Raw genomic sequence first — 25,271 nt, forward strand, 5'->3', positions numbered from 1 at the left:
GCCATCTTCTCCAGGCGCCCAGGTAGAGACAGCACGAGTTTGCGTCTGCTCAGCTCTTGGAGGCAAAGCTGGGAGCGCTGGATGCTGTGGGGTCCGAGGGCCCAGCGTACCGGCTCCCTACCTGGATTTTCAGTCCCCCCTCTTCCCTTCCCCGACCCTCTCAGCTCCCCCAGGGCCTCAGGACACCTCAGGTTCCTTCTGTCCCAGCTCAGCCCGCTTCTGTGAGCCGTGTGGACTGCGGTCATTGTGATGGCCATGAGACCGTGTCCCTTTGCTCACTGGGTCGGGGGGACCACCACGGAGTCAGAGCCAAGAACTCTGCTCAGGACGGGCATCGGCGATGCCACATACGGGATCCTCCCAAACCGTTAATGCAAACCATCCAACCCCCCATCTCCCTCAAAACGCCTCGCAGCTGCCTCCTGGGAATTCCCTACACCAGTCGTGAGCCACTTTGTGTCTCGCACAAAGACCAATTTAGGAACAGCAAGGATGTTTATGAGCCGTATTTATTTAATTTCCTTCCAAATGAAGAGGGCTTGGTGAGGCTCGTTGGTGGGGGGGGGGGGGGGGGGGGCGGTGACATCCTCACAACCGAGACACCTCTAGGAAATGCCAAGGAGAAAACTCGTCCCAGTCGACTTTTCCAATCATGCACCCGGAAGCATGGTACCTGACTGGGTCTGGGCCGACAGCCGCCCTGCGCTCGCTGTAGCCGACGCCCTCTCAGGTCCATTCACATGGCTCACCAGAGCCTCAGCACAGGGCACAATATCCTGGGACGTTTCCACCCATTTTATGCCATAAGGCTTCTCTCTCTTTCCAACTCCCCTTCTCCGCCTCCTCCAGGATTAGCATTCTGGAAACTGGAGAACCAAGCCCTATCCTAATGGCTCCTGGTTTTGCCAGTTTCACTCATATCTGCTGGAAAGTGGAAAGTCTGTTGGACTGCCCTGCTTGTCCCTGTTCCATCACTTACTATGTCTCCCTGGGTTATTTAGGTCACCTCCCTGAGCCTCGGTTTCCTCATCTGTAAGGTTGAGACAATAATACACACTTCATGTGATTTTGGTGAGGACTACGTTAGGATAATTTATGTCATCTCCTTATTTACATCTGAATCCTCACCCCTTAGCCCTAGGCCTGGCACATAGGAAGTGGTCAGTCAATGTTTGTTGAATGACTTAATGAGTGTATATAAAGTGCCTACACAAGCCTGGCAGAGTAGGCACTCAGTAAATGTCAGCAAGTCATCTCGTACCCTCCTCTCCCAGCTTCCATCGCTCCCCTCATTCCCCCCAGAAGCCAGTCTTTGTTCTCAGTCCTCAGCCTCCACATCCCTGGGCCTCTGGCTTGCAGCTGCTCCCACATTGATGACCATGCATTCCCCTGGGATTTCTGGGAGCGTATGGACTCGCCCTTTTGTCAGGCCCATCGGCACCTCACTGAAGGGAGAGTGCTCCCTACTCCCCGCTTCTCTGAGTCCCACAGAGCTGGCCGAGTCCATGATAAATGGTTGGGTCACTCTGCTGGGCTCTCAGGCTGCAGAGGGGCTGACCCTAGCTCTGGTCATCCGGGCCTCTGGGGGTCAGGGCGGGCTCAGGGTTCCTGTGCTGGCTCCAGGCTCTGGAGGGCAGCACCCCGTTCCTCCTGGAACATCCCAAGCCTCGGGAAAATGCTCCAGCCTCAGAAAGGAGTGTGTCCCCTGCTGCCCACTGTCCTTCCCCAGGAGGGAAGGGCAGGAGGGTGCTCTGGTGAGGGAGGACGTGCTCACATTGAGATGGGCACCTCTGGCCAGGCAGGCCCATGGGACGCTCTGATCAAGTGGAAAGACAGGGACCGCCAGAGTGGACGAGGCCACAGAGAGGATCCAGACTGGAGGGGCAGGACTGGTGGCCCAGAGACAAATTTGGGCCATGGAACATATTTCTCCCGAAGGACACCGTGTTTTAAAAAATTAGTTGCCTATATGAAAGACTTTGAGTTTATTACATGACATTTTTGGCTTCTCCTGAAAAATCAGGAGCTCTCGAACACTGGAGCCCCTGTCTCCTTTAGCTGGGTGTGCCCGCAGCCCCACGCACGCCCTCCCTGGCCACCTCTGAGCCCGGCCCCACAGGCCTCCGGGTCCGAGGGATGGTGGGAATGAGGCGTGTAAGTGCCCACACAGCGCTGGCACGTGACGGCACCTGCAGAGGTGGGTCCCCGTCATTGTCACCCACGACACCTGCAGTGGGGCCTGTCGGAGCTGATCTGAAACAGCAGCCGGGAGAGTCCTGCCTGCTCCGCCGGAGCCCCGCGGTCAGGATGCTGCTGGTGCCTTACGATGCGCGGGTGCGACCCCACCTGCATCCTGCCCTGGGAGGGGACACAGGGTCCCCAGAGGCCCGTTTTACTTTTTCTACCTTTTGTTTCCCAAACTCAATTGACCACAGAACCAGGCCTTTTTCCCTCGTTCCACGGAGCGCCCTCTGGGAATACTGGGTTGGGTGACTCCTTCAGTCCCTTTATTCTGTGCTCGGAGGGACTGAGTCAGGGGTTCTCTGAGTGGGTCTTTGGAGGAGGAAAGTGAAGCTCAGAAATGCCAGTCAGGGTGTCCGGAGAGCGCGGCTGGGGCTCCAAGCCGGGGCTCCCCCCTCCTGCCCAGGTCGCCTCTCACCCCGGCTCCTGCAGCCCCGAGATGAGCCGGGGTCACAGGGGATGCCAGGCGCTTCCAGCTACTCATCCCTTCCTCTCTGCAACAGCCCTGTGAGGCAGGCGGATTCATTTCCACTTTACAGAAGGGGAAACTGAGGCTCAAGGGGACTATGTGACTGGCTTCAGGTCACCCAGCTGAGTGCCGGCTTTCGGATGACACCCAGGGGTCAGGCTCCATAGGCTGGGTCTTTCCTCGACGCCCCTGCCTACATTGCTTGGTTTTTGTCCATTCTGCTGGGTTCAGACTGTTGCTAAAATGAGTGTGTCTTTCTTGCACACACACGAAGGGACGGAGGGAACCTGAGGATGATTCGCACACTCGAGCCGGGTCGGTGCCCCGGGCCTGTGATCTCCGACCCTCGGTTTGCAGACGGCCCTCAGATTCCCTCTGGCTTCAGAGAGCCTCCTCCGGTCACCACGGCTCTGGCCCCTGCAGTGACAGCTGTCAGAGGCAGCCTTCTCCCCTCCCTGGCCTGGGTGCCTCCGACCACAGGCTCCAAGCCACCCCAGAGACATGGGCCTCCTAACAAGGATGGAAGCGGGCACTGTGCAGGCATGGAGCCAATTTGGATGTGACTCCAGGGTCTCTGGTCTGTCCCAGGGAAAGCAATAAGGCAGCACAGAGCTGGGGGGTGACAGGCAGGTGGGGCCAGATGTCCTGGCGGGATGGTGTGCCCATTCCTCTCCCTGCCCAGGGCCCTGGGGCAATGGACTCAGCCCCTCTGTCTACACTTGCCATCTGGGGCAGCAGCAAAATGGACGCCCTGGGACTGGCATTTCTTAGCCAACCTGCCGGGGCCCTTCTGCCTTTTGCGGATGCTGCACACGACTCAAGTTCTTCCTGAGCAAAGCGGATGCTCAGGTAGAGAGGTCCACGCTCCCCCTCGCCTCGTACCTGGCTCGCCTCACTTCTTAAGGCACAGGGGAATCCCACATGAGCCGCAGGAACTTTCCATGGCTAAACGACGTCAGAAATGTGGCATGCTTAGAGATTTCCAAAGAACCACTGACTTAGCCCCTCCAAGCACAGAATAAAGGGGCTGAAGGAGTCACCCAACCCAATATTCCCAGAGGGCGCTCCATGGAACTAGAAAAAAAGGCCTGGTTCTGTGGTCAATTGAGTTTGGGAAACACAAGGTAGAAAAAGTGAAATATTTTTCTTCATTGCAGAACTTGTCAGAGCCTTCATAAGCTAAGGCGTTGTGTCGATCTCTAAGGTTCAAGACACTATGCATTATTTCCAAAACTTACTGACCCAGGGATTTTTTTTTCCCCAGCTGAATCTTGTGGTCTGCAGCAGCTCGGAGCACTGGCCTGGGAGTCAGGCTGGATACCGGAACTGGCTCAGCCACCGCTGCTCTGCTCTGCTCTGCTGTGGGCACGTCCCTTCCATCTGCAGTAGGAGCGGAGTGGGTGAGAGGCCACTACGAGCCCTCTCAGCTCTAAAACCCTTGCTTCCGCTGGTCCTACCCTTGGTCTGGCCCCAGCAGCCCGGGCGAGTTGCTGAACCCACCTGGGCCTGTCTTCGCATCTGTAAAGGGGCCAGTCCTGCCCATCTCCCAGGGCTGGTGAGAGGCTGAAAGAGATCACTGTCATCATCGTCATCGTGGTCATCGTGGCTAACAACACTGCTCCCCGAGCTAAGCCTTTTACACGTGGTAACGCATTCCATCCTTGCAGCTGCCCTCTGACAGTATCTTATTGTCCCTAGTGTACAGGGGAGGAAACTGAGGCACACCAGGCTAAGGCTAGTTACCAGGTAGCAAATGTCAGGAGCAAGGTTTGAACCCAGAGTTTGCCCAGAATCTATACTCTTAACCTCGACCCTAGTCTGCCTGTGAAAGAGCTGTAAACTGTAAAGGGCTGTGACCCGGAAGGGGCATGTTCAATGTAGTCTTGCTGTGGCTCATCAGGGACATGTGTGGCCTCCTGGGAGGGTCTCTGGCCCTCGACCTGCAGGCTTTCAGAAGCTGGGGGGCCTGTGAGCGGCCCCCAATTTCCCGTTCTGCCAGGGTTGAGCAGGGAGGGGGCCTGGACCTTCCCTCTTTGGGGCGGGGGGGTGAGTGGGGGAGTCTGGGGGGCCCAGGGGGAGTGACTTCTCCCCAGGGGGCAGGAGGAGGCCTGAGGCAGGCAGGCCCTGGAGGGAGCTTAGTGATGACCTAACCCCTGGTCTTCACACAGCCCTGACTTCGCAGAACCTTCGTTCAAATGACATCACATCTATAAGATAAATAAACTGGAGCTTTGGGCTGAAGGGTGGCGAGTGTGGCAGAGGAGGTGGCCGGGACACCAGGGACTTGTAAGACTCCACAGGCACAGGTGGGTAATCACTGCTTTGGTCTGTTTTGGAGGGAGCCTGAGGTCCAGAGAGGGAGACTGATTTGTCCATGGTCACACAGCAAGTCCTTGACCAAGCTGGGAACGGGGAGCCCAGAGCCAGGCCTGGGGCTCCTGAGTGCACTGGGCTGGAGGCGGTGGGGCTTCTGGGGTGGAGCGGACGGGGCCTCCTTAGGAGCACGAGGCTGGGGTCTGGGCAGAGCCCTGCGGGCCCTCAGCTGCAGCTCCATGCCAGGCCGCTCCCTAGAGCACGGCTTGGGCAGCCTTGGGCCCAATTTAGGGCTCTTCGTCCAGTGTCCACGGGGCACCACTGGCCCCAGGCCAAGGCCAACGGGTCACCCGATGCTTGACAGAAGCCTCTGCTGGCCATGGGTCGGGTGAAGTCTGAGATGGTGGACGCCACGCCCAGATGGACTTCACCCGGGTTCCACTCCTCCCCCTGCCACTTCCTGGCTGCGTGCCACCAGGAAGATTGGGACCCTCTCTGTGACTCTAACAGAGGTACTGCTGCAGCTTCTGAGGCTGCCTGGGGGGCAGCAGACACCCACCGCACCAGCCCTGCTGGCTCTCTGCTAAGCGGGCTGCTTGTGGCTCCTCCCTCCCTAGGGGGCCCTGGGGCTGCCCCAGGAAGGTGGTCTCAACGGACCTATGAGGGCCCCTTGGGGAAGCTTCCCAATGGCAGGTCTGCGCTAAAACCCACGGGCAGGATGCCGCCCTCCGCCATCACCCCACGTAACCTCTTGCAACTGAGCCCACAGTGGGGAGCTTGCTCCACTTCCACACGGATCCCAGGGCCTCCTTCACCCCCAGACCTTCTACGTCAGTAGGTGTAGGATGGAGGCTGGGAATCTGCATCCTTAAACCTCGAGGCCTGGTCAGGTCTGACAACTACTGATCTATGCCTGGTTCTCAAACCCCCTCTCCTTCCTTTTCTTCCTCTCTTGCTCACTTTTTTCCTCTCATGGGCTCCTTCCAATGGACTCGTGCACAGAGGTCCAGTGTGTGACAGATAAGAGCAGAGCTTCTGGCTGAAGGTGGGGCTGGAGCCTTGCCTGCTAGTCCTTTCACCAGCTATGGCAACCTCTTGAGGGACCTCTGAGGAACCCCCAAGGGTTCCATGGAACACAGTTTGCAAACTCCCGCTTATTCCAATTTCTTCCTCTATTGGGTGGAGAAACTGAGTCCCAAGGAGCTAGCCTGCACAGGGCTAGTAAGGCTTTCTCAAGTTCTCTGAAGCTTCCCATTGATCAGTTGTCCCTCGGGGGGAACTTGGGGGCCGGTGGCTGAGCAGAGGCCCCGTTACTGAGAACACAGGCTCTGGAGCTAGGCTGCTGGAGGTGAATCCCAATGCTGCCTCTTCCCAGCTGTGCGACCATGGGCAAGAACTTCACCTCTCTGTGCCTCGGTTGGTTTATCTGTAAAACGGGGATGATAACAGTATTCATCTTGGTTGGAAGGATTCTATGAGTGAATATCTGCAGAGTTCGAGGCACACCTCCTGCCAGACCAGGCCTGCCCTGGGCTCTGACACACGTCTCCTGCACGGTGACCCTTGGGGCTTCTGTGGGAAGAACCCAGACTTGGGCGGCCCAGTTACTTTCCACGGTCTAAATTTCTCCACGCCAGCCGCGGCAGAGAGTGTGTTTCTGGCCTCTGGAAAGACAGAGCGTCGTCAGGCTGGTGGATTCTGGGGGCAAACATGACAAGCGCGTCCGATCCAAGGCAGAGAAGCCCGGACTCTCCCACAAAGCCACACGGGAGCTGAGTTTGGACTCTGAGGACCGTGCGTGCGCACAGCTGGAGGGATGTCAGGTTCACACAGTCCCATGACTGATCGTACCCCTGGGGACAAGCATTGATCGAGTCACCTTTGGGCTCAGGATGTGTGTGAAGCTGCTTCTGTACTTTTTTCCTACCTCCGATGGAGGAAAAGCAGCCCAGGGCCAGCCCTTTCCAGGCTCTAAAACACACCCAGCTCTCATTTCTGAGCCTACGAAGACGGAAGTGCAGTTACACCGGTTCCTGAGATGAGGACACTGAGGCTCACGGTTAAACAACTCCCTTGAAATTGGATGCAGGGCCAGAGCTGGAGCGACTGCGGGCTGCAAGCGTCCTCCAGATGGAGCACGGCATGCAATTTTATAGCTTCTCTTGCTTTGGTGCAGTGAACTGCTCCTTACGGGTAACCCACTAAGAAAGCAATCAGAGATTTCCAAACTCTGAAGCTCAGAAATGCAACGAGCAGTCAGCCGGTTTCCTGGGGACTCTGATTCGGAGGCACGGCTGCTGCACAGGGCCTGATGAGGTCACAAGGCTCCCCCACGGACCTGTGAGGTAATCGCGGGTCCTGCCATTTTTAGGAAGAACAGGTCCAGGTTTTCAGTTGCTGCTGTTCCTGCTTCTCAAAGATCAATCCTCTGGGGACAATTTTCTCGGGGATGTAGCTCGTTGGGGCTGGTGGGCAGAGCCTGGGAGCTCGCAGGGCTCCCGTCGGCAGATTTTCCAGTAACTGGGCTTTAAGGCACCGTGCAGGTGCGGGTCGGGGATGGGCTAGCCATACCCCAGTTGCCACCGAGATTTATATCCTCAATTTGCTGGAACAGCGACACTTCACGGGTGATGCGCTATGACTCTGATATTTAAACACCATCTAACATACAGTCAAGACTAAACCCCTTAGCTAGTTTTAAGTTCATAGGGCACCCTTTCATAATATAAAATTGGGAATCTATCTTTTTGTAAGTTAATTATCTGTATTCCCTCTTGATCCCTTATCGTCACCAGGTTCTTCTCCCACTGGAAAAGGGGGACACGTGGGAGTCGGGGATTGTGGAATGTTTTGCCCCATCTAGTGAGTTTTGAGTCAAAAAAGCCTAAGAGCCACTTGTTCAGAGCAGACAGGCTGGGCGTGGGAGGTTGTGAGGCCCATTTTGGGAAAATGCAGGGTTTTGGTGAGAGGGCCCATGGATTCCTTTAAAGCCATGTTGTCAAGGGGCCGATGACCCCGTGTTGCAGCCCCCCTGCACCCGGATTCCCCGGGAGCCCAGGCTGAGCAGCCCAACTCCGTCAGGGCACTGGGGTGGGGCGGATCCCGGGCCCCTGGGCACATCCTGTGGCCAGGAGGGGACCCCCACCTTGTGTCGGGGGCAGAGTTGACCCTGGGATACGGCAGTTCTGGGACAGCGTGGGGGGGGCACTGCGGGACACGTGGAGGTGACCCTCTGCCTGAAAGGCAGACTAGTGCCGACAACGCTAGTTTCTGCTCTGCCCTCCCCGCCAGCGCCTCTCTGGGGGCAGGTTTTCTGGGTCAGGGGTAAATGGCTGGCGAAATAGGCTCGGTCACAAAAGCAAGGGAGTGCCACGCTGTGCCAGAGGCCACTGGTGGGCGAGGGTGGGGGTCGGGTGAGGTTCACACTAGGCCTGGCTGAAGCACCGAAGACGCCCACCCGCTTGGTCCCAGCCTCTCACCGCCTGGACGGTGGAGCGGCTCAGGGCACTACAGACCCCCGACGCTGGAAGCCCAGTTCCACTGTTTACTAGTTCCTGACCCTGGACGATTTCCTTAACCTCAGTTTTCTCGTCGATAATGTAGGCTGTTGGAGGGTTAACTGGGTTAATACGTGTAAAGTGCGCAGCATGGACCCTGGCCCATGGTAAGGGCTTAATAAATGTTAGGTATTATTATTATTGTTATTACTGTTACTAGGTTACACCTGTTGGAGCCTGCCAGCGCGGGTGGGAGAGCACAGAGAAGGGCCACACAGCACAGCCACACAGCTGGTGCACTGCACAACTCAGGGCGCCATTCACACAGTAGTGCCTTCTAGAGTAATGCAGTTCACAGCCTGTGCAGCTGTACACTGGCGCTGGATGCCTTGGGCAGCCCTACTACAGTTTCTGACTAACCGGTGCCACCTGAAGTCGGACCATTTGGGGCAAGGTCTCAGAGAAGATTAACGAAGGAGGCAGTGTGGCTTCTGAGTAGAGCTAAGAAGTCTTGAAGAAGGTGTGACCCGGCCCATGAGAAGGTCACAGGATTGTAGGAGCGAGAGCTGAGATCCTGGCCAAGTCACTCCTTTCTGGGCCAAAGTTTCCCCACGTGTCCAGTGTGGGGGGCTGGGTTAGTTCCGGGACACCACCTCTGACTGATTGGCAGTGGCTAAAGTGAAGAAATCAGAGGCCACTGTGGGCTGGAGGAAGAGCTCTTTAATCGATTAATGATGTCTGCATGAGGCCAGAGAGGGGGAGCAGTGGCACATGTCTGGGCCGCTTGCCCTCCCTCAAGACAAGCCCAGTGGTTGTCAATCCTGGCTGCACCTTAGAATCATCTGAGAAGGTTGAACAGCATTCTGCTTCAGGGGTATGGCCCGGCATCGGTAATTTTTTTTGAAAACTCCCCAGGTGATTCTCATGTGTGGCCAGGTTGAGAACTGCTGGGGTGGATGCTCCTAAGTTCCTCGCAGTCCTGAGCTCTACAACCTCTCGGCATGGTCTATCCATCACGGAGCTTGGAGCTTTGAGCTTTCTTCCAGCAGAAATGACAGGGGAGTTAAAAGGCCCAATTTCCATCAGTCTTATTGCTAGAGGATTTGCTTTTAGGTTGGGAGACAGAAGTTGAGGGCACCGGCTATGAGCAGGGACTGGGGTATCGGGGCGGCCTCTTCTGGGACCAAACTGTGGAGTCCCACTGGGGGAGGTCCCGACTTTGTGTCTGGGGGGCTCACGGGGCTCAGAAAAGCCTGGCCACTGCGCTTCGTGAGGGATGCCCTGTGGCCCCCTCGATTTCTCTCTTAAGCTCCTTTCAGTCCCAGGGAAGCTGAGGGGTTGGGACGATGCAGCGGCCCACTGGGGTCTGCAGGAAATAACAGGCCCCACCTCTGGGCCTCTGGAAGGAGCGCTGGGGGGAGAAGGAAGCAGATGAAAGCTGACCGGGCCGCTGGGCTGGAGAAGGCAGGGCCGGAGCGCCAGGCTCGGAGGTGGTGTGACAGGACCACGGGCAGCCCCGGAGGCCGGCAGCTCCTCCAAATTACAGTCAGGGCCACAAAGACGAGATGTTTCTGGGAGGCCACCCTCCACGGGCCCAGAATCCAGCCAGCTTTCCTCGGCCCCTGCCCTCAGCCCCTCAGGACCCAGCCCTGGGATTCCAGGGCGCAGGTCAGGCCGGGCCTTGCCTCCCACCCGGAGCCAGATAGAAGCAATCAAATAACATCGAATTCGGTAATATTTTAAAATAAGCTTTATTTAGATTTTTTTTTTTTATATTTTATATTTGCATCCATGCCTTCGAGAAACCTTTCCCACGGGAAAGGTTATTTTCATCTAATGTTACCCATAACTCATTCGCTATTTGACGTAGTTCTCTTAAATAAATCATCCTTAGTAACTCTTAGAATTATCTCCTAATTTACAAAAACTGAAATGAGAAGGAACTCCTAAATCCTTACCAGGAGTGGCTGCGATCTTATTTTCTCATAAGTAAAGGGAAAACAATAAAAACCAACCAAAAGAAAAAAGAAATTCATGGGGGAGAAAAGTATTTTCTAAAAATCTCTCTCTGTAGAGCGAGATGCCAGCTCTGGCCGCTCTCCCGCACAGCCAGGCTCGGGTCAACAGCTTAGCCGAAGACCGCCAGAGAGGTCCTTACGAGGTACCCTGCCTGCTCCGTCCCAACCCCCACCAGGCAGGAGGAAAGGGGACACCCTTGGGGCTTTTCTGTTTGTTTGAGAGATTTGGGACAAAATATCCTATCCATCCTGATAGAGATGCTCCAGCATTTTAAAATCCCCTTGTTTCTTTGTAAGAGCTGAAAATGTTACTTGTTAGCAGAAAGCGCAACTATTGTTCAGAGGGCGTGTCAGTGGAGCTGCATTAGCGGTTAAGGTGGAGCAGAGCGGGTTCACAGGTGAGAGGGAACGTCGCTTTGGGCCGTGGGAGGTGCATGTGGTCTCCATGGCCTGGTGTTACCATGCACACGGTGCCTTTGCTGGTGAAGCCGCCCTGGGGCCAAACCTGCTCCCCCAATGGGCAGAGCTTCCTGCCAGCCCTTCTCTCCTGGGGTGAGCGGGCTCAGGCTGCTATGACAAGTGGGAGGACAGGGCCCGAGGGATCCCGAGAGATTCTGTTCAGCGCGGCTGGGGGAACCAACCAGAATGAGGAGGGCAGAGGCTCCGGTGCTGGACCCTGTGTGCCTAACAGCCCTCCCCTTGAGACGGGCGCCTCCCCCAGTGACACCTGCCTGGCCACCGTGCAGAATGAACCAAGGACGAGAAAGACACAGCTGCAGGGAGGAACGTCTGCCGCTCAAGGATCTGTGAGGAACCGACTGGGGCCCAGGGTCCCTGCGGTCGTACCCTGTGGTCATGCGGCTGGCTGTCTCCATGTCTAAACTCTCTCAAAAGACAGACCCAAGAGAAAGTGACCACTGCAGTAGGCGCTCTGCTCACGGAGGTCAGTGTTCTGTATTTCAGATCAATAAATAGATAGAGAAAGGCCTGGAGAGAGCTGGGTGGGAGGAAGGGGGCGCGCGCTTCCATGCAGGGTGCAAGGATGCGGGAGAGAGAGGAAAGAACGGAGAGAAGCAAGCTCTGGAGTCCAACGGTCCCTGGTCCGAGTCACCCTAACTCTACCTTGCACAGTGTGGCAGCAGCACAGTAATAAAACAGACAAGTCGACAGAGACACCAGCTCCCACCCGCCCCGTGGAAAAATAGACATTCCAATATTTATGTCATAATTTAGATAGAATAAGTCTTTTGCATTTGTGCAAATAAATTAAATGGAACAATTTTCTTTTTTTCCATAAAGAAATGGCAACGCAATTTAAAAACTGGCAGGCCCTTAAAAAGAGCCCGTTTGACCTCTGACAAACCGAGCCCAGAGGAGGACCCCCTGGTCGGGTTCGCGAGCCTCTGCGGAGGGCAGACCTTACCCTGATGAGGATGGCGTTTTGGAGTTAAAGTGACTTGGCTGCGCCCCAGAGCAGGGTCTGGTCCCACACGTTCACACCGGGGTGGGGATGGGGGGTGGACATCAAAAACAGACCACATCCTCGGGGGGACGGGCTCCAGAAGTAGCAGTTTGGACAAGGGACATTTACAAGCACGGAGTGCACAATAGTTTTGTTATTTACAAATACACAGCAGTCCTTCAAGTTTTCAAGTTTCATAAAAAGGAAGGGGGTGCGGGGACGGGGGGAAACAAAACAACCCAACGAACCAAACAAAAAGAAAAGAAAAACATAGAAAAAAAACCAAAAACAGAAACCCAGATTAACAACACAACTGCATCGCTCCAAAGACGACAGAGTTGACAGGTTCACACACGTTTGTAGCATGTACATCAATTACAGAGGTGGCGGCGCAGGGGGCGGGGTCACACGTGCGTTGGCGCCTGGCCACACCCAGCACCCACGTGGGCGAGAGCTCGCGGGCACACGCACCGCCACGCATGCCCAGACGCGCACCCCCCCACGCTCGCTCGCACGCACGCACGCACGCACGTCCACACGCACAGACACGCCTGCCGGGCCGCAGGCGAAGGGAGGCGGGTCACCAGTCCGCGTCCTCCTCTATGTAATAATCGGGGGCGGTACCATCAAAGAGGCCGGGGTCGAGGGACTTCCGCTGCTTCCCTCTGGCGAAGACGCGCGAGATGGAGCCGAATCCCATCTTCTCTTTCTTCTTTTTCCGTTTTTGGTCTTCAAGATCCTCTAGTGACTGCAGAGTCGGGGCCACGTGGCGGAGGGGGAGGGGAGAAGAAGAAAGCTAATCTGAGCTGGGCGCAGAGGACAGTGCTGGGTGGAGGGGCGGGGTGGCCAGGGCTGAGGGACTGGCCCCCAGTGATTACGAATGCCAGAACCTCTCGGGGACACCAAAAGGACCCACCCAAGACTGCCATGGGGATGCCAGTGAGGAGAGAAACACTGAGAACAGGGCCTGGCGCATGAGCATCCAATGACCTTTAGCAGCTGGGGGTGTTTGTACTACTATCTTTTAAATTCGGTTTGCGCACAGCCTTCCAGCGCTTCTTGACGGCTGGCAGGCACATGTCCACCCTCTCAGACAGGCCGGGCCAGAGGCTCGTCTGCAGGGTCACTGCAGCAAGCGCACAAGTACCCTGTGAAAAAGGCCCCGTGGAAAAGGGGCCCCGGGAGAGTCCAGAAATCGAGCAAGTAGGAAACTTGAGCTTTATGTCAGCCAAGGGCAAGGACCTCAAGGCCCTGGGCAAGAAGCAGGACTGGCCACGGGAGAGCCCCGAGGTTGGGGCTTGGTTCCAGTCCTGATTACGTTACTACCCATGGAAGCCTGGAGAGCCCCCAGCTTCTCTGAGCCTAGTTTTCTCATCTGTGATGTGGGGATAACGATGATGATGATGATGATGATATCCCCCTGACTCGGGATAACTACACAGATTAGGGGGTGGTGGCTGCAGGAGAGCTTTGCAAACTGTCAAGTGCTTTAAACAAACACGGGGTGGCATTACCCGTCAAAAAGGTGGAGGGTTAGACTAGACTGATGTTTTCCAAAACACATCAGAATTACCTGAATTCCAGGCCTCAACCCACACATGGTGGACCAGAATCTCCAGGGGTAATGTGCCAGGACCCGGGTGCAGAGGAGCAGTGCTTAGATCATGTGGGAGCCCCGCGTCTAGAGAGCTGATCTCAGAGACCCCTTCTGACCCTCAAATTCAGGTTGTTTCCCCTGCTGCCGCCCCCTCGTCACTCTGATGATAAAGTACTGAAATGTTTAAAATGAATTTTTGAGAGTTTCCTGCAGCAGGGGCCCAAAGAGCCCATGGCCTGGGTCATTGGCCTGTGGCTCTTGGGAGAAGCCACTCACCAGGGCAGCAGGACAGAAGATGTGTGATGCACTCAGTGGGTCCACAGGTCGGGAGGACGACATGGAAAGGCAGACCCAGCTGCTGAGCCTGGCCCAGGCACCAACCTATGTGGGACTGGGTAATGGCTTAACTCCTCTCTGCCTTGGATGCCCGAGTATGGAAGGGGGGCTGCCGAGGGCCCAGGGGAACAAGGGGCGAAGTCATGGCCAAGCTGGGGTGGAGGGAGGACCCGAGTAGCCAGGGAAAGCACACCTACCTGTACAATAGGGTTGTGCAGGTTCTTCTGAACCGGGCCGGGACTGTCGCCCTGTAGCCAAAGGAGAGGAGGAAGATGAAACAGCAGAGACACATGACACTTGAGAGCAGGGCTGGCCCATGGGGTCTTCCGTGGAGGGAAGCCATTCCTTAGGGACCACCCCACCTCTGTGGTGGGGAACCCACCCCCCAGCCCTGAAGCACTCCCACATGGCTCAGGGGTGGTGCCTGCACCAGGGGTCCTGGCCAGGCGCCCTGGGGTGCTCTCCTGCCTGCTCTGCCCTCTTGACCCCAACACCCTCTGACTAACAAAGCAGTCACTCAAAGGCTTCTAAGTTCCTGTCCCAGTTGGTCCATCGTGTTAGAACTGGAGGTTGGTTATACTCGGTGCTTTTCATAAAGAAATATAATTTTATATAAAACACAAAAATAAAAGAATTTCAGGGGAGGGGATTTGGGAGATCTGTGGCCTGTAACTTCCCCCACAAACACCACAGTGAATCTCTTATGGGGAGCAGCCTCATTTACGGATACAAGAGAGGCTCTGGGCAGTACGACATCATGGAGCTCATTAAAGCAGGGCGACAACTCAGATTCAGAACTCTCTGGTTCCCCCTGGTCCAGGGCTCCTCCCGGTGGCCGTACAAAGCCTCCCCCCTACATCCCAGGATCAGCTGGCCCTGCCTGGGGCAGACGTTATTTGCATCACAAGTCATTACTAGGGAGACCCCCTGGTGGTTGTTTCCAGAATTGCGGGCAAAATGCCCATGAAACATTGCGTCACTTGGGCGAACATCCATCAACTTCCTCCAGCCTCTCTGTGCTGAGACTATGCATCTGCTCTAAATTAGTGGCCAGTACATGAGGGGATGGCGGGGGCGGGGGGGTCCCTAGTCCAGACTGGGCCGTTCTTGCTGGTGGCAGGTCAAATGCCTGAGACCCGAGGGTTCCCTGGAGTTCCCTTCAGGGTCTCCTGGCTCAGCCGTGTGCACATCTGTCGAGCTGTGGGGTGAAGGTGGTTGAGGGCAGGCAGATCGGACAAATGGTAGTTTAGTCTGTGGTCCCATCTCAAGGTTGCAAACAGAACTCACTGGCAGGCAGCTAAGATAGGTGTACCCTGCGTAGGGCCACCTTTGCCAAACTTATGGGGAAGAGAATGAGGCCGAGCTGGGCAAAACGCTGGCCCGTGCCAAATGCACTTCAAGAGACTCTTTCTGCAGAATCGATTTCCCAGCAGCATTTCGGCTGTCACAGCCCCCTTGGGTCCACCGTGAGAAGACACAAACATATGGCCCGTGGGAAGGTGTTCTCGTCTGGGGCGTGCACGGAGACCCGGGGTGCCAGGCTCGTGCTGTGGGCGTGAAGGCACTGCTGGCTGTGGGTAGAAGCCATGGTCCCTCAGAACTAGAGAACAGGTGCCAGAGGCCCTCCAGGGCTCACCTTCCTTGTCTTGGTTCTGTCAGTCAAGATAGCCTTTGTCACCAGGGTCCTCTCCTGGGGACAAGGGTAGAACCCACTGCTTTCTTAAAGCCCCAGTTAAAACAGGACTCCAGCGCTCAGCGGGGCCCCAGCCTGCAAGCGACCTGCTCCTGGTCCTGACGTGAGCGGGCCCTGCTGCCCGTCCGCAGCTGAGGCAGCTTACGCTACATTTAGTCTTAGCTATTTCTGTAAGCTCTGCATTGTCACTGTAGATGGAAACATTGCTTCCATTATGATTACTTGTATATAGAAAAGTTACTGTTTTTTATAAATTGATTTTCAGCCAGTACCGTTATATACCAGCTTATTATTAGATCTAAGAGCTTTTCCAAGTTACTCTCTTGAGTTTTCCAGGTAGATAATTATGTCCTCAGCACGTGACGGTCAGCCTGTCTTTCCTTCCCACTATCTTCACCTCATTCCTTTTTTGCTGTCTGTCTTGCTGGTTGATAAAGCAACAGTCATGGAGGTTTTGAGAAAGCCTTTCCCTGCTTTTGGAGCCCTAACCCTACTGTGTTCTCTGTCTTCAGGACATGGCAGGGGAGCCCTCCGTATTACGAACCGTGTGAGGGAACAAAAATGACAAGTGGCCCCCACACCCTGGCCCCAGTGTTTCATGTCAGAGCCTCCACAGGGCGCCCTCCTGTCCCACTGACATTCACCCACTCACTCCTCGGGAGCCTGTCTCCCCTACTCATCATCGAGTTAGGTGACCAGGGACCTGTGCCTCTTGGTGGCTGGCACCCAGTATGCAATCAGAAAACGTTTGACTAAATAAGCAAAGCGAAAAACTTAGAACGAATTCACAGGATGTCTCTCCAGAGGCAGTATGTGCCAAAGCTCCTGGAAATTCAGAAAACTCCGGCTCTTCCCTGGACGGAGGATGAGAGCTGACTCTAAGGGAAGTGCAGGGGTGCTGGCGAGGCCCGGCTCCGGAGGGCGAGGTCTGGGAGGAGAAGCCCACCAGAGGGAACCCTGGGCTGCTCAGACCCCGTGGCCGACCCAGGCCCGCCTTCCTCTGGACTTTCCTTGCCCTCCCGGACACAAGGAGCACACGGGCCTCATTTCTTTCTCTCCCCACATCCATCTCTTCTTGCAAAAGGAGAGAACAGAACAGGAAATGCCTTCGCCAGAGTGCTCCCTGGGTGGACGAGAGGAAACAGCAGGTGCGTCTTCACCCCTCCACCCCCCGCTTCGGGGTCCGGGCAGGGCCCAGGGCCCCGGCCCAGCGGCTGCTGGCCTTACGTTGCAGAGGGAGTGTGTCCGGTGTCGAGGGGAGTTGATGTCGCTTGGCGTGGATGACCGGTCGCCTTCAGCGGCAGATGCATCGGAGATGACAGAGGGCTGCCGGGAGTGGCAGGGGCTCACCCTGACCGCTGGAAAGCAGGGACAGCTGGTGAGTGAGGGATGGAGAGAATGTCCTCGCCTTCACTGCCTTTAGATGACTCCACCCAATGCCCCCGTTATACAGGTGAGAACACTGAGATGGTGAGAAGAGAAGAGACTAGCCCAGCTCTCTGCCCCTCTGTTCCACGGCCCCATATGCCACCAGAGAGCAGCCGGCAAGAACAATCTCCCATAGCCTCTGGATGCAATTAGGCCTCCTCCTAAGCAGGGTGAAGGAGAAGATGATGCAGAAGTTTCCAGGAACCCCAGTGACTGTCCTCACAATGCTCCCAGCGCCTGGATGTTCCCTTGACCGGGTTCCATCCTAACCACTGGTCAAAGCAGCTTCCCAGGCAAGAAGCCTAGAGGCCACCACCGGCTCTCTTTCCCCCACACCCCACACCCATCCACCAGCAACGCCTCCATACGCAACTCCCAATGTGTCCACTTCTCTCCAACCCCACTGCCACCACCTGAGCCCAGGCCACCACCGTCTCGCCTGGAAGATCATGGCGTCCACCAGTGGGCCTCCCTGCCCCCACTCCTCATATGGCAGCGAGGGCTAGCCATCTGGTCACCCCGGGGGGGAAAAAACGAATGCTCCTCCTCCTGGTCACTGAGGCCCAGTGGGATGTGGCCCTGCCCAGCCACCAGCCTCAGCTGGTCCCCTGTCACTGTGCTGGAGTCACACCAGTCTTGTGACAGCACTGACACACCCCATGTCTCTCCCGCCTCGGCCTGTGCTGGCCCTGCTGCCCACTGAGTGCATCTCATTGTTCGGGTCTCAGGCTGTCCCGAGGCCTCCCCCAGATCAGCTCTCCCCACTGTCTTTTCCCCATCAAAGTGCCTGTTTTCCATTGATTTCTCTCCCTGCCCCAATTACAGTCTGTCATCATGCTATGTGTCAGCCTATTTACAAGTGTGCTGTCTGACTTCACACCTACAATGTCAGCTCCGTGTGGGAGGCACCCCAGGGGTTCTATCCATGCTGGACCCCGAGCTCATGGTGCTGGCACACAGTAGGTGCTGGAGAAATAGTCATCGAATGGAAGGCTCGGCTGGGAAGGCACAGCCCGGAAGCCCACCTGAGGCCCCCAGCAGAACACTTTCCTGTCTGCAGATGCCGATGGGTGGTGGATGGAGAAAATCCCTACTGTTCAACACGACTGACGGAGGGCCTACTGTGTGCAGGCAGCATGCGATCAGGTGGGGTGATATTACCAAGACAATCCTTGTCCCCAGTGGCCCTATGGTCTACTGGGGAGGTTGTGGGGGTGGGGGTGGTGGCTTTGCAGTTGGGGCTTGGGTTCTCAGCTCAGTGAAGGCGGGTCCCAAGGGCTCTGAAGGCCAGCTGCCTGTCCCCAACGTGCACCTGCTATGCAGCGGCAGCCACGCACAGGAGGGCAAAGGAATGGAACTAGAGGGCCACATATGTGCAGAGGAGTTTGGGGCTTGTCCCGTGGGCAGAAACTCAGATGCTGCCTGGAGGCCAGGCCCCTCCTCCCCCTCAGAGGTCAGGTGGGAACACCTGTGACATTTATGTCCGCCTCTCCTGGACATCCTGTGATTGGGTGGAGTTGTCAATCACGGAGCTCCACTGCCTCCCCTGACAAAGGCTGCCCATGTGACCCAGGCTGGCCAATCAGCATACCCAACCCCTTGGTCCAGGGATGGGCATGTGACCTGGGCTGGCCAATCAGGATCCACCCATGGGATTTGCTATGGACACAGAGAAAGAGAGTTTCTTTTCCTCAAGACTTTTGAGCTGCAAGGACCTTAAAAGCCTGAAACTGCTGGGGACTGGTTTGCTGCCTCACAGGAAGAGCGCCTCAAGAGGAGGCCAAATGGAGGCAGGCAGAGCTGAGAGATGGAGAGATGGTTAGACAGACCCAGATACTGTCTGAGCCTCGGGGTCCAGCCAAGCCTGAGGTCCATCTCTTAGACTCCTCAGTCATGTGAGCCCACAGCCTCTGCCCCACGCCCCCTCTGCTGCTACAGTGTGACCCACGCCCCCTCCTGCTCCAGTGTGACCCACACCCCCTCCTGCTACAGTGTGATCCACATCCCCCACTGCTGCTACAGTGTGACCCATACCCCCTCCACTGTTACAGTGGGACCCACACCCCCTCCTGCTACAGTGTGACCCACACCCCCTCCTGCTACAGTGTGACCCACACCCCCTCCTGCTACAGTGTGATCCACATCCCCCACTGCTGCTACAGTGTGACCCACGCCCCCTCCTCTGCTACAGTGTGACCCACACCCCCCTCCTGCTACAGTGTGACCCATACCCCCTCCACTGTTACAGTGGGACCCATGCCCCCTCTGCTGCTACAGTGTGACCCACATCCCCCACTGCTGCTACAGTGTGACCCACATCCCCCTCCTGCTACAGTGTGACCCACATCCCCCTCCTGCTACAGTGTGACCCACGCCCCCTCCTGCTACAGTGTGACCCACGCCCCCTCCTGCTACAGTGTGACCCACATCCCCCTCCTGCTACAGTGGGACCCACATCCCCCTCCTGCTACAGTGGGACCCACATCCCCCTCCTGCTCCAGTGTGACCCACACCCCCTCCTGCTACAGTGTGATCCACATCCCCCACTGCTGCTACAGTGTGACCCATGCCCCCTCCTGCTACAGTGTGATCCACATCCCCCACTGCTGCTACAGTGTGACCCATGCCCCCTCCTGCTACAGTGTGATCCACATCCCCCACTGCTGCTAGAGTGTGACCCACGCCCCCTCCTGCTACAGTGTGATCCACATCCCCTCCTGCTCCAGTGTGACCCACACCCGCTCCTGCTACAGTGTGATCCACATCCCCCACTGCTGCTACAGTGTGACCCACGCCCCCTCCTCTGCTACAGTGTGACCCACACCCCCCTCCTGCTACAGTGTGACCCATACCCCCTCCACTGTTACAGTGGGACCCATGCCCCCTCTGCTGCTACAGTGTGACCCACATCCCCCACTGCTGCTACAGTGTGACCCACATCCCCCTCCTGCTACAGTGTGACCCATACCCCCTCCGCTGCTATAGTGTGATCCATACCCCCTCCTGCTACAGTGTGACCCACATCCCCCCTCCTGCTACAGTGTGACCCATACCCCCTCCGCTGCTATAGTGGGACCCATACCCCCTCCACTGCCACAGTGGGAAGAAAGAGGCAGCCCCCCCCCATGGGGTGGCACGCTCGTGGCTGGGGCAGCACTCACCTTGCCGGTCAGCGGGGTGGGGGGGATGCGAGTGGTAGAGAGTCTGCTGGCTCTGCCGGATGGCTGCCGTCAGCGGGAGGTCCGCCTGTACCACCCACTCCTGGTTGCCGTTGAGCACCGTCTCGCCCGGCATGGCGAGGGAATGCCGCTTGGGGACGTCCTTGGTCAGTGTGGCTAAGGACTGCTTGGCCTGGAGAGAGAGCCGGGGACAGGAAAAGGATCACATGATGGAGAGGCCCTTCTGGCCTGCTGTGCGGCCATCACCCTGCATCGTGAGAAAGGCACGAATCTGACCTCTGGCTCTGCAGGCCTCCCCCGAGGGCCCACTTTGGAGTTACCCCTTAGTTCCAGCCAACACAAAGTGAGATCAGAAATACAGAAAGGAACCAGGGATGCACTTATGACCCATTCTTTCGGGTTCTCCAAGGACCAGCTGGGATTTGAAGGAGATGGTAAGAAAATGGTGCTTTGGCTTCCATCACCTCAACTCCTCAATTCAACCTGCGATTGCCCCCAAGAGGCACCATACTGTGCAGGCTGGGGACAGGCAATCCTCCACGCGGCTCCCCATCACACGATGAGAATGAGTGGGCGCGAGGAAGCCAGGGACAGGGGTGGGGTGAAAGTCAGCCAGCTCCTCCTTTCTCCGTCTGGTGTTTGAGCTCTCTGCTTTGGGACATCTCCCCCCAGGGTATGTAGGTTTTATTAGAAGCGATCTCAAATTATTTTGGCAGAAAAGGGACACATATTAGAAATGTATGAATGCATGTTCTTTTTATCACAGTCAATTTCTACTTCCCACGCAGCTCCCCAGGCTCGGGCTAGGACAGAGGGAGATGCCCAAGGGTCTTGCACTGAGATCTCCGGTGAATCTGACTCCTCAGGGGGTCGCTACAGATGGCAGAGCCACCGCGACTGCTGGCTTTGCCCCCCATATGAACACAGGTAAAATGAAAAACCCTCATCTCATCTCTCCTAGCTCCAGCACATTCTATACCTTGCTCAAAGCCCCAGGCTCTTCCTGGCAGAGCAGGGGCTCTTGAGAAAGATTCCAGCTGATAAACGGACAGTCCTTGGCCTAATGCCTGATATACACTCATCATATTGACGAGCTATGTTATCTTAGACTAGTCACTGCCTTCTCTGAGCCTCAGTTTCCCCATCTGTATAATGAAAGGCCTTTAGGGCTCCTGAAGCTCAGACCCCCCAGGAGTCTGTGAAATCACTCCCCTTCCACCACCAGCCCCCAGAGAATGTAAATCCATACAGCAGAGGTGGGGGAGAGGGAGGTGTCAGTAGCTGGGTAATAACCTCCCCCAGCTTAGAAAACCCTCATGTACTCAGTGCAACAGCCCTAGGTCTCAAGTAGGGCGTGTGGGATTCTCTGTGCTCGACAGAGGAGAAACCAGAAGATCAGAGAGGTTAAGCAGTTTCCCCAAAAGTGCACAGCAGGCACAACATCCAAGTTGGGCCCCAAGCATGGGTCCCTGACTATGAGCCCCACCCAAGTGGGTTCCATGGTGCCCATGCTCCTCTGGGGCAAGGAAACACCTGGCATGAGTGATACAGACCCTGAGTCCATGAGGCAGAGAATGGGGGTGTGTCTGGTCACCACAGAATCCCCACTCCCTGGCGTGGGGCTGGGCACACCCAGTGAAGCACTCAGTGGACATCTGCAGAGTAAATGGGAGTGGGCCTCTGCTGTCTGGGCAGATGGCCCCGGGAACCAGTCTGTTATGCGAGAGCAATGCGGCGACCCCTCTGCTGAAGGAGGAGCGAGGCTGGGTGTCTTTGCCACGTGCTGGCAGCAGGCCCAACATCACAGACTCATGGTCCCTGGGCCACCGCGCCTCACTCAGGATCACATCTGCTTTCCCCTCCGGGTGCAGGAGCATCTCCTGGCCCTCATCCTGAACCACTCCATGTGGGCGGCTGCTTCTTGGGGGGGCACCCCTCTGCCTTGCTTCCTCCTGCCCAGTCCGTCATGGGTGCCTGTAAGGTGGGCTCAGGGGAGAGAAATGAGCACCCAGGCAGGTCTGCCATCCTGGGGTAATTTAACCCTCGGCTCTGCCCTCTTGCAAACATTCCCAGCCACATACACAGAAAGCACAGGAAGGTCCGAGCCGCCCCTGAAACAAGCTGTCGTTTAAGGCTGCACAGAAAGAGGCCTGGGCAGGGCCACTCTCCTGTCCCCACCCGGCTGTCTTCTCCCAGGTGGGGCCTCACCTGTCAGGGCCTGGGAGTGGCACCTTCTGACTCAGCAGGTAGCCTGACATCCTTGCTACCTGACAAGGGGGAGGTCCCCTATGGAGATTCCTGCAGGCTGCGGGCGTCTACCTGTGAGTCTGAAGCAGAGGAACCTCTCCACTGTCCACCCTGCCTGCTTGTGACCTGAAACCTCGAAGGCAGAGCAACAAGAGCGCCGTGAACTGCAGACAAGGTGTGTAAAGTCTGAATTAAAACACACACACACACATGCACATGCATACACATGCTCCATCATCTCCCTGTGGCAATCTCTGAGGCACTTCTCTGACGAATCTCTTGCACTAAATGCAGTTTAATGCTGGGAGAGACCCCGGAGCTCTGACGGCCTCTTCTCTCCCAGCCTCCGCCCCTTCCTGAGCCTCTGAACCCAGAGCTTCGGGCTCCTGGGAATTGGTAAGTTGGCTCAAACCCCCCCATGTGACAAAAGTCAGACAGAACTGGGTTCAAACTCCACTGTTACTAGTTAACTCTGTGTGATCCTGAGCAAGTCACTCCAGCAAGTTAGCAACTGTTATTCTGACAGTTTCTCCCTCACAAGTCAGTCAGATGAGGAGTAATTCACACGAAGGCCCAGGACACTGTCGGCCTGTTGTCACGCTCAACAAGGAGCAGCCTCGGTGGCTGAGTCAGGATTATATATGGCCTCCCTGAGATGGGGCGCTAAGACCCCGGAGGCAGGCAGAGGCGAGCTGTGCGAGGCCCTGCCCTTGCCCCGCTCTGGGTATCCCTGACGAAGGCTCCTGACGGCCCGGCCCGGGGAGGCCGCCGATCTGGAGGCCACAGTATTTCCCCGTTAGAGAGCGCCTGGCCAGGAGCGGCGCTGCGAGTGCTGCCGAACGGAACCCCTGGCAATTCCGGGGATGGCTGCCGGTCTTGGAAGGGCTGCCCGGCCACAGGATGGAGGGTCCCGGGCAGGAACCTTGCACACAGACACAAGGAGGTGCGTGCGCGCCTGGACTCCAGGTGCACGGATGTGGCGTCTGCCCCAAACGGGCATCCCACTGGCTACAAATGAACTTGACCACCCTCTTTCTGGGCTGAATACCGGCCAGGACCTTTTCTCTGAGCTCAGGGTGGCCGGCCCAGCATGGAGGTGGAGCACGAGCTGATGAGGCAAATACGGGCTGCACGCGACCTCCAACCACCGTAGGCTCGGGGGTGGAGGGGAGGCTCCTGCGGGACAACGGGCTCGGCGGGTCCTGACCTCACGGGTGGCGGCCAGGGGCCCGAGCTCAGGCCTGGTGCTCGGAGCAGGCTGTGGGCAAGGGCTGGTCCTGCTGGTCCAGGACGGCGATGGTCTCGGCTGGGAGGTGGCGGCTGCGTGGCGGGCTGGTTTCCCCAGAGAGAGGGAAGGGGTGGTGCCAACTCAGGGCACGGCTTTTACAAAAGGGACTGAGACCATCCTTGTGGTCCCCCTGGTGCTTGGTCCTGCCTCTCACGCATCCCCCACCGTGCCTGACTCGCACGTGGGTCCGTGGTGGCTGGCATTTTTACAGACGAGGAAACTGAGGCCCAGGCAGGTTAAAAGCGACTTGCTCAAGGTCACACAATGACCGACTAGTGGAACGGGCCCGAGAATCCATGCCTTCGTCCTGGTGCGGGCCGAGGACAGGATGGGTGTAGGTCTAAACATCAGGAAACAACAGCTAACGTTCATTGACCATCTGTAGCTTACCCGCCCCGATCCACCACCACCTCACTGCTTTTCACATTCACCCGGAAGGAAGGTCTTATCCCGATTTTATACACAAGGAAACTGCGGCTCAGAAAGGTTAAGTCCCTTGTCTAAGGTTTCACAGCCAGAAAAATGGCAGGACCGAAACTGGGACTCTGGTAGAACTGAGTGGCCAGGGCACAGACAGACGCAGAAACAAGAGAATCGCACGCTCGATTCTTGAGAAGCATCTTGCCGAGGAGGGGTCCTCAGCCTGGGCGAACTCCCCCTCAGGAATACCTGGCAATGTCTGGAGACTTCTGGGCCCTCTCAGCTGGGAGGTGCTCCCGGCCTCCAGCGGGTGGAGGCCAGGGATGCTCCTCCACGTCCTGCGGCGCACAGGACGGCCCCACATCAGACACTTGTTCAGCCCCCAACATCAGGAGCGTGGAGCGGGGAAAGCCCTGCTTACAGAGCGCACGCTGAACTCTAGAACCGCTTCGTTCTGAAGCAGCAGCACAGATGGAAGACAAGGGCAAGAAGCGGCTCCAGGGACAGGCTGGCGCCTGAGGGAGGCCCAGGATCCCAGGGGCCGCAGCCCGTCTCCCAGCCCTGCATGTGGCGGGCAGGCCCGTGGGGGAGGCTGAGGGACGAGCAATGGCAGGGAGGGGAGGGGCCTCCCTCGGGCACCGTCTGGACGCCCTTTCAAAGGCCTCCCAGTGGAGCCATGGCATCCCGGGCACAGGGACTGCCCCATCCCAGCCTGCCCTCTCCACTCGCTGGGCAGCTCTGGGTGAGGCCCCGCACTCTGAGCCTGGCTCCCCCTCTGTGAAATGGGCACGTTCAGGACATACATGTCACGGGAGTGACTGACTGCCGACAGATACGGGTTTCTTTGGGGGGTGACGACACTGTTCTGGAATCAGATCATGGTGATGGTTGCACAACTTTGTGCACACACTGAAAGCCAGTGAATCGTACGTCTTAAAAGGGGGTGTTTTAGGGTATGTGGGTTATGTCTCCATAAAACAATATAGTGAAAAACATATACGCACACCCCACAGGGTGGTCCCACGGGGCCAGCGTGGCTGCAGAGGCGAAACTGCTCCATGAGCAGCAAGGCCTGGATTGGCC

General features: G+C 57.0%; 1 protein-coding gene across 5 annotated transcripts in view; it reads right to left on the bottom strand.

Annotated features, from left to right (window-relative positions):
• Positions 1 to 25,271, bottom strand: part of KAZN (kazrin, periplakin interacting protein) — a 1,019,918-nt gene that overhangs the window by 27,681 nt on the left and 966,966 nt on the right. For 3 of the 5 annotated variants that reach the window (XM_070252888.1, XM_023627332.2, XM_023627339.2), the window contains 4 exons: positions 20,216 to 20,405; positions 16,854 to 16,984; positions 14,131 to 14,181; positions 12,625 to 12,748 (listed from right to left, as the gene is read on the bottom strand). In XM_070252888.1, the coding sequence (XP_070108989.1) occupies positions 12,625 to 12,748; positions 14,131 to 14,181; positions 16,854 to 16,984; positions 20,216 to 20,405 (496 nt within the window). Of the gene's footprint in view, positions 1 to 10,252; positions 12,749 to 14,130; positions 14,182 to 16,853; positions 16,985 to 20,215; positions 20,406 to 25,271 lie in introns of those variants that run through there. The other 2 variants (XM_070252909.1, XM_023627354.2) reach the window with 1 other exon arrangement.

The sequence above is a fragment of the Equus caballus genome, chromosome 2 (assembly GCF_041296265.1).
Source record: "Equus caballus isolate H_3958 breed thoroughbred chromosome 2, TB-T2T, whole genome shotgun sequence".
Taxonomy (NCBI): Eukaryota; Metazoa; Chordata; class Mammalia; order Perissodactyla; family Equidae; genus Equus; species Equus caballus.